Source organism: Myotis davidii, unplaced genomic scaffold, assembly GCF_000327345.1.
Source record: "Myotis davidii unplaced genomic scaffold, ASM32734v1 scaffold281, whole genome shotgun sequence".
In the NCBI taxonomy this organism is placed as follows: domain Eukaryota; kingdom Metazoa; phylum Chordata; class Mammalia; order Chiroptera; family Vespertilionidae; genus Myotis; species Myotis davidii.
This window is the reverse complement of record NW_006293784.1, coordinates 5,134,780-5,144,561: the sequence shown is the minus strand read 5'-3', so window position 1 is coordinate 5,144,561 and position 9,782 is coordinate 5,134,780. Positions and strand designations below refer to the sequence as shown.

The following is a 9,782-nucleotide window of genomic DNA, read 5'->3' as shown; positions in this document are numbered from 1 at the left end:
CAACAAGTGAATCTAAAAATCAAGTGAATATTTCTGATGAACAGAATAAACTGGTGAATATAATAGAATCAGGGGCCTAGAAAGGGAGTGGACTGACTATTCTTGGGGGGAAAGGGGTGTGGGGGATGCGGGAAGAGACTGGACAGAAATCGTGCACCTATGGATGAAGACAGTGGGTGGGGAGTGAGGGAGGAGGGTAGGGTGGGAACTGGGTGGAGAGGATTTATGGGGGGGAAAAAGAGGAACAAATGTAATAATCTGAACAATAAAGATTTAATAAAAAAAAAATATATATATACAGGGTTTGGCAAGTGTAGGTTTACAGTTGTGAGCACAGAGTTTATTCTTGTATTATTTATTATTTTCCATATGAACAACTGTAAAGTTTTTTTTTTTGTCCCACCCAACGTGGATAGCAGGCACATGAAAAGATACTCAATATCATTAGTTATTAGGAAATTCAAAAATAAAACCATAATGAGGTATTACTACACGCCCTATTAAATTGTCTAAAATTAAAAAGACTCATCACACCAAATACTGGAGACCACATCATATGGAAAAAATGGAACACTCACACACTACTGGCAGGAATGTCAAATGAAACAATAACTTTGGAAAACAGGCAGTATCTTGATGATTACTACCATATCGTTACTAAGTACATACACAAGAGCAATGGAAGCATTGACCACGTTAAGACACATTATATGAATGTTCATAGCAACTTCATTCGTCATAGTCAAACACTGGAACCAATCTTAACTTCCATCAATAGGTAAATTAATAAACAAATTAGGTACAGACATGCAATAAAATACTACCCAGAAATGAAAAGGAACATACTAATACATACACAAAACATGGAAGAATCTCAATATAATTATACTGAGTGAAAAGAGACAGAAATATATCTATATACTATACTATATAATTCCATTTATAAAAAAATTCTATAAAATTAATTTCTTGAAGACATCCTTTTTAGCTTTTAAGACTTAGTCCTCAAATGTCCCCTCTTTTAAAAAACTAATCTGTAGTGACATATAATAGATCAGGGGTTGCCTGACGATAGAAGTGGAGGTAGGGAAAAAGGAGATGATAAAAGGGCAAGAGTGAACTTTTTGATGTAATGAATCTTTTCATTATTTTGACTAGTTATAGCTTCCAACTGTACACATAATTTATCAAATTTACTTAATTTTTTTAATATATGCAATTTATTGAATGTCAAAGTTGTTTGTTTTTTAATCCTCACCCGAGGGTATTTTTCCATTGATTTTCAGAGAGAGGGAAAGTCAGATAGAAACATCAGTGTGAAAGAAACAGCCCTAATCGGTTTGGCTCAGTGGATAGAGAGTCAGCCTGCAGACTGAAGAAACACAACGATTGGTTGCCTCCTGCAACCAGGCCCCAGGTATGTGCCCTTGACTGGAATCGAACCGGGGACAATTCGGTCCACAGGCCGATGCTCTATCCACTGAGCCAAACCGGCTAGGGCTCAAAGTTATTTGTTAAAAAGGAAATAAAAACCAACCTGCTTGCTTATTATATTACACTGCCCTTTTTTATATCCTTTAAAGCTGCCATCATCATTTACAAGGTCAAGTTCAAATTTGTAAGCATGGTATACAGAGTTCAACCTCTTTTCTTCATGTACATTTTTATTTCAAGGATTTCATGCCGCATAATTGATCTTTGTATATGTTTTTGTACATATATTATTCTCTCTACCGAAACAGCCTGCTAGCAGCACCTTCCTAAAGATGACCTATTTAGCTTTGAAGATCTAGGTCTCAAATGCCTCCTTTTTGAAACCTTTCCTGATATACTTTTTTTCAATTCCTTAACCAGGCAGAACTGGTTGCTTCCTCTTTGGTCACAACAGTGCAGACAAACTTTGCATCAATTCTTTACATGCTGACTTTCTTTCTCCATTACTATTCAAAAGTAGTGTATGTATCTAATATTTATAACCTCAATGTCTAACACAGCAGCTGGCACAAAGTAAACGCATAATTTGTTGGATCGGGTTGCACTGAATTGAACTGAATTTTAATCTTGTGACTTTCCAGGCAGAAGGTGATGATTTAGAGTTGCTATGATTCAAACAATAAATATGGGGTATGGAGAAAGTAGGTTTATAGTTGCTTATATGGAAAATAATACAATAATTAATATATATTAACACAAGAATAAACTTTCATTTACTCACAACCGTAAACCTACTTATGCCCCACCCTGTATAATGCTGACAGCTACATGTTGGACAATCTGAGATACATGTTGAACTATATTTAGAAATATTTTAACATATTTCCAGTATTCAGAAAATTAAATATATTACTGTACCAAATATACCCATCACCCACCTAGGTGTGTCATACCATAACATTTTTACAAATGTACTTCTAAATAATTTTAAAGTAATTTTGTTCTCTAAAACAAAAATCCTATATATTTTTACTATAAAAAAAAGTTGTTCCTAACCAGACAGATTTATATCTTAGTATAAATGAGGCAAAACTTAAAATACACAACTATGTATAAATAAAATAAATTTACAATTATTCTTACCCTATGACATCTTTCAAAGGCTTGTTTGGTTTCTTGTAAAAGATTAACCACCACTTCTTGGGATAGAAAGGTTTCCCCATGAGTATCGATACTTGGCCCCAAAGGTAAGTTGGTTCGTTGTCTAATTCTCTCTTTCAAATCTTGAATACTAGAGCATCATATTAACCAATTAAAAAAGAACACTTCGCTATACATAGATTTTCATTTCAAGTACTCTCAAAGTTAGTATACATCAACAACAATAAAAAAATGGACCAATAGACAGATCTAAAAGTTCTAATTGCAATAATTATTTCTGAAAAGAGAAGTGAGCTTTAAATCTCTAAACCAGCGGTTCTCAATCTGTGGGTCCCGACCCCTTTGGCGGTCAAACGACACTTTCACAGGGGTCGCATAAGGCCATCCTGTGTATCAGATATTTACATTATGATTCATAACAGTAGCAACACTACAGTTTTGAAGTAGCAATGAAAATAATTTTATGGTTATGTCACAACATGAGGAACTGTATTTAAAGGGCCAGAAGGTTGAGAACCACTGCTCTAAACAGATGACTTTCACCTGAAAAATTTGGAGATTCAGAGTTATGATCTCCAAAGGCTCTTTCAGCTCTACAATTCTAACTTGAGAGCCAGGAAGTCCTTGTTCTATTTTTTAGGAAGTGGGCTACTCCAAATAAGTTAGTATTCCAGATAACCAAACGGTCCTGCTTAAAATAATCTTTAAAATGTAATGTTTTTAAAATATATTAAACAATTTAAATATAATGGTTATAATAATCCCAATAAACATTTCTTCATTATTATTAAACAAGATATTTTCAACATAATTTAGCTTTCCTTAATGAATAAAGGGTCATTCTGAACGTTTATTATATGGTGGTATCATTTGGTTAGATTTTTTTTTTAATCTTAGAATATGTAGCTCCAGACTACTGTGAAATAATTTACTTAAAAATGTTTGTTCTTCAGTTTTTCTTTTTCTTTACTTGCTACTGCCTCTCAGCTGTCAATTTTTATTCCTAATTGTAACCTCCCCCTGATCATTATTTAATATACAACAAACTGGGAAATAAAATACTGACTTGAATGTATATATGTGGACTCTGGACCCTGGTTATATGGCTCCACAGAAGTCATTCTGCTTCATCCTAGAATCAACTGGGTTCTAGATAGTTGAGATCTGGATTACTGAGGTGCCACCAATTCTTTCAGAAAATCACTATCTTCTAGTATGTGAATAATCACAAGTTTTAAGGTATTAATTAAATCATTTTATGTACAAGTCATTAAAAAGCTTAGGGTACCTAAATTGTGAACTGTCTATTGGCTGTTTTTTTTTTTCACACCTGTAATAATCAACAAAAAAATAATGTGCTTCCTAGTTAATAACCTGAAATATTTAATGAGTTTGAAACTAAAAAAGAATCTATAGACCTCTTTATAGGACTGGTATTCTGCTTTACATTTTAATTATATTATGTTAGGTCATGTTTAACATGTGGTTCAAGGGACAGGATTTGATCAATATTATAAACAAATTGGATTAAAAGAGTTCTTCATAGAAAATTCCAATGACTCAATATTTGACAACTTTGTTCAAATATAATAAAGTTCTTAATATCGTTAGTCTTATTATATAAAATTTATCATAAACACTCACCCTCCTGTGCCAATGGATCTCTTTTGATGGTTTTTTGAATCATAATAGCGCTGTAGGATCATAGCACTTCTGCTTTTCAAATATCCAGTCTCCACCTCAATATAGTTCTCCAAATAGGAAATGAAAATGGATTTGATAAGCTTAGACAAGAAAGTCTGTTTATCAGTACCTAAGTTAAACTCCATCAACTTGCTGGAAAGATTTGTGGTTCTTTTCATGGAAGAGGGGGAAAAAAGATTAATACATATTTTAGGTATAGTAACAATACTAACGAATATATATTTTTACAATGTGAATTTAATAGCTTATGTTAAACCACCATTTCTTAAAGTTTGGGAAGGTACTTATTAGGATGCAGAGAGCAGCTTATTTAGGATTATATTTAAAGTAGAATGAATACTATGAACATTATGGTTTTGAAACTGCCATAAACGGCTAGGGATGGCTTAGGAGAGGAAACGGAGGCAACCAACCAGTCTAGAAATGGCAAAAAGTGGCAGAAATTCTTCAAGTATGGTCTAATGCTATTCATGACATGGTACACAAGTCAGAATACTGAGGGGTCTACTCTCTGTTCATTCCCTTTGGTCTTTGTCTATGTGGACTTCTAATTTTCTGTTTCCCATTGCTGAAGACAGGCTCATAATAATGTTATTATTTACTAGAGGACCGGTGCATAAAATTCATGCACAGGGGATAGGGCGGAGGAGTCCCTCAGCTCAGCTTGCACCCTCTCCAATCTGGGACCTCTCAGGGGATGTCTGTGGGATTGGGCCTAAACCGGCAGTCAGACATCCCTCTCGCAATCTGGGACCGCTGGCTCTTAACCGTTCACCTGCTTGCCTGCCTGATCACTACTAACCCCTCTACCTGCCTGATTGCCCCTAACTGCCCTCCTCTGCCAGCCTGATTACCCCTAACCACCTCTGCCTCAGCCCCCGCAACCGTGGCTTTGTCCGGAAGGAAGGCAGGACAACCAGAAGATGCCCAGTCAACCCGGTCTAATTAGCATATTACCCTTTTATTAGTGTAGATAAGAACTTTCAGATTATGGTTATTTTTCAAAACTTTCCTCTCAAAATGATGACACTGAACAATAGGCATAGGGTTGGGTAAAAACTACACATGAAACTTCTGATACAATATTTCTAAGTTTAACACTTTGCCTTTTACCAAAAACAGATTCTCACATTAGACTTAAGGCTGAAATTATCATTTTTAAAAGAATGTGTCAGGCACTAGTGGGCTGAAGGGGGTCAATGGGAAAAAAGAAGGGACATGTATAATATTTTCAACAATAAAGATTAAAAAAAAGAATTTGTCACTTCCTCAATTTCTAAAATTGCAACTGCAGATAAATATAATTATACTGGTTCTTAGAGGAGAAATTAAATAACAGTGAACTAGCTTACAATTAAAATCAGAAACAAAATTTTCAAGTCTTAGTTTTAAACAATGTAAACAAAGCTTTATGTTTTATTAGATACATTAATACAAAGCATAATACCCCTAAATTAACGTACCAAGAATGCTACTATTGTACAATACTAGTCTATAAGCCAAGTATTTAATGCTAAAAGACAGACTGCTATCTGGCAAACTATCATTCAAAAATACTTGAATACTTCCCCATTTTCCAAAAAACATTAAAATCTAAGATCTGTTATGATTTTATAATAATTAAAAATATACCTTGTATATAAGTCATAGAGATTTTTGAGGTACTGCTCTGCATCAGACTTCCTACATTCTTCTAACTGGTCTTTCACAAAACTCTAAAAAAAAAAAGTCAACATTTTGTCAATTAAGTAAATATTAAATTACATACTCAAGATGTATTTTTCTGAAATTAACTCCACATCCTTAAATTTTTCTGACTTACAATTCAATGGAAAAGGCAATATATAGAAAATATACCAATAACAAATATAGGTTTAAAATTTTACCGCTATATTTACTAGTCCATCTACATCAGTCATAGGAATAAATAAGCATTAAAAATTTCAAAATATCTTTTTCCTTGAAAATGGCCTATCCTGACTCATAAAGTACATTTACAACAACAACAACAACAAAACCCCAGTCTACACCAATATAAGCATTTTCTTAAAGCAGCATTTACCAAACTGTGGTCTTGGTAACATTATTGTCCCTTGAAACATTAATAGGCATTACTCTAAAACTGGGAAATGCTGTATATTTCACCCCCATTTCTAGAGAAATACATACATATTACTACTTTTAAAGGGTATTTAAAAGCCCTAAGTTGTGTTTTAAAAACAAACATATTTAATGTATTTTAATCTAGTGGTAAATATAGTTTAGGAAATGTTGCCTTAAAATATAATGCTATGAGAGTATAGGTTATAAATTAATTTCCTGTTTTTTCTTTTTCATGTTAGTACCATATTATAAAAAATTCTACAGACTGCATTTGTAATTCTTATTCAGTTTCACAAATGCCATCTATTGGTCAAGGTGAAGACCCAATAAAAATAAAAATAAAAATTTGAGGCTACCATACTATAACCTGTTACTACAATTGATACTACTACTACTGGTAAACAAAATTCAAACATGTGTTCTTATGACACTTAGTGATTAGCATACTTTTTCAACAAAACATGTTTTTCTTTTTTTTGTTGTTGTTAATCCTCACCAGAGGATCTTTTCCATTGATTTTTTAGAGAGTGAAAGGGAGGGGGAGAGACAGAGAGAAACACTGATGTAGAGAGACACATCAATTGATTGCCTCCCATGTGCGCCCCAACTCAGGGCCAGGAGTCTGCAACTGAGGTACATGCTCTCGACAGGAATCGAACTTGTGAACCTCAGTTGCAGGCCGACACTCTATCCACTGAGCCAAACCAGCTAGGGCAACAAAACATGTTTTAAAAAGCATGACACTATCACTCCTTTCCTCCTTCAGTGAATAAGTAGATTTTTATTCCTAGGGTCATTAAACAGTAAACTAGTATTTAAAAAAACTTTTAAGACACAGAGAAAAAAAATCAAATATAGCTTTAAAAACTACATATTTAAAATTACCTGTAGTTTGATTTCAAATACGTTTTGAATAAGTTTAGCTAGTACTGTTTCTGGATTACTAAAGATATCTCCAACTTGTTTGTTCACCCGTTGACAGAGTATTGCTGCATCTTCAAATATATCATTTCTCATGTAAGCACCCTAAATAGCAGAGGCATTTTACATAGTGAATACACAATGTTTAAATGGTTTTTAAAACACAAATTAGCATAAAATGAAATGAAATACAAAAAGTGTACTGTTATGTTACCTCCTGGCACTGCTTTATATAAACATCAACACAATGGGAGTAACCCTAAGAAGAAGAAAGAAATACATTATCACTGTTCTGTTAAATTGTAATAATAATCTCAATTTAAAAAAGTATACCTATGTAATGTAATAAAGCTATGTCTGTGTCCCCATGAATGGCCAATAGTTGCTGGACTTCAAAGAAAAATTAGGTATAACTGAGTTCTTTATAGTCATTTTACCCAATCATCAACAAGTCATCTCCTTCAACTCTAAAACATGTGCACGCACACAAACAGATTCAAGATATTAAGAAAAGGTTTTAGAAATATATATTTCCTTCTTTCCTCTTTTGGATTCAAAGCATTTGCTTTCCCTTGCAAGAATATGGACAGAGCTGCATTTAACTGACATTCTGGAAATTTATTTTAAAAATTGAATCCATTTAAATAGAATGTGTTTAAATAAAATAATTTGTCATATTAAGCTAATTAAAAAAAGTAAGGTAAGCAATATGAAGTATAATGTCTCAAGAGCCATTCTTTTGTTTTTATACATTTTTTTTTATTGATTTCAGAAAGGAAGAGAGAGGGAGAGAGAGATAGAAACATCAATGATGAGAGAGAATCATTGATCGGCTGCCTCCTGCATGCCTCCTACTGGGGATTGAATCCACAACCCTAGCATGTGCCTCTGACCGGAATCCAAACTGGTAACTTCCAGTCCACAGTACAAAATTCTATCCACTAAGCTAAACCAGATTAGGCTCAAGAGCCATTCTTAATACTAAAATATGGTACTTAAATGAAAAGTTCAACAAATGGCTTATATTTCCCTAATCTACAATAATAAAAGGGTAATATGCTAATTAGACTGGATGTCTTCCGGATGTCATTCCGGATGTCCTTCCTGATGAAGCCGGGGCTGGAGGGAAGCCAACCCACGTCCCAGGTGCTTGCCGGTGTCTGGAGGAGGGAAGCAGCCCACGTTCTGGGTGCCTGCCGGTGGGCAAAGGAGGGAAGCCTGGGTCCTGGGTGCCGGAGGGAAGCTGGTGCTGGCAGCAGAGGAAGGAAGGCCTACTCTTGCACCAATTTTTGTGCATCGGGCTTCTAGTCTGATGTAAATATAAAGTCTAAAGGAAACACTTTCCTTTAAGCATTTTGTTTACAGAAATGCATTCCCATACAAAGATTATCTTTGTAGTTCAAATTCCAAGAAGACAGTTCTAGAATAGAATATTCCTTGTATTACACCTGAGATCCTCTGGATTTAACTTGTCTTTTACAAGTCACATTCCACCCACTCTGTGGTTCCTACATTCCACTAGATACTTAAGATCAAGTCTTCCTTTTGACCTATTTATAACATGCTTGACTGAAAAGAACAATACATTATAAATTACGAAGGCAAAAAAATATGACTTTCTATTGAAAACTATATAAAAATTCATATATAGCTTGACATATGATATCAAATATACATAATGGTGTTTGATAAAATATCGTTATAGAATATAAAATCCCAATTTAAATAATATTAAACACCTAAAATTTAACATATCTTATAGAGAAAGATATAAAATGCACAGTAAGATTATTCAAAACAAAAATTATCATCCTGATAGTCATACAATAGGGGAAAATCAGAGACTATAATATACAGAATTTATATAATCTCCAGCCTTGAAGACTAATTTTCACTTATAATTTTTGCTACTTACCTTAAAATGAAGTAAAACTGCTGCTACTTCTCTCATTCTGGAGATTTCACCTTTTTTTTGAGCACTAGTAAACTCCTGAATCAGCTGGCATTCTAAATCATGGTATTTGCCTAAAAATAAAAAGAAGTCAATGAGACAAACAAGGTATGCAAGCTATTTGCTAGTATATGAACTATCTACACTAATAAAAGAGAAACATGGTAATTGGCATAAGACCGCTACCCTTTTCATTGGCTAATCAGCGAGATATGCAAATTAACTGTCAGCCAAGATGGCGGCCGGCAGCCAGGCAGCTTGAAACTAACATGAGGCTTGCTTGCGTCAGTGACTGAGGACTCCAACGTTCCCCGCCTGCCGCTCCAGGCCTCTGAGCCTGCAGTTTAAGAAACTTAGTAACAAACATAGAAGCTAAACAAAACCCCAGAAACCAGCTTTAGTCCCAGGCTTCAGCCAGCAGGATTGCAACATTGTAAGCAAAGGCCAGAAACCTACTTTCAGCAGTGGAGGCCTAAGAGCAGGAGTCAAGCCTCAGAGCTAGAGCTGG

At 34.4% G+C, this 9,782-nt stretch overlaps 1 protein-coding gene across 1 annotated transcript in view; it reads right to left on the bottom strand.

Moving 5' to 3' along the window:
- The window catches only part of EXOC5 (exocyst complex component 5), a 38,733-nt gene that overhangs the window by 15,733 nt on the left and 13,218 nt on the right, over positions 1-9,782 (bottom strand). Inside the window, exons 8-13 of the mRNA XM_006767727.2 lie at positions 9,239-9,348; positions 7,538-7,582; positions 7,288-7,428; positions 5,932-6,014; positions 4,240-4,449; positions 2,578-2,725 (exon numbers count right to left, since the gene is read on the bottom strand). Coding sequence (XP_006767790.1) covers positions 2,578-2,725; positions 4,240-4,449; positions 5,932-6,014; positions 7,288-7,428; positions 7,538-7,582; positions 9,239-9,348 — 737 coding nt within the window. The remainder of the gene's footprint in view (positions 1-2,577; positions 2,726-4,239; positions 4,450-5,931; positions 6,015-7,287; positions 7,429-7,537; positions 7,583-9,238; positions 9,349-9,782) is intronic.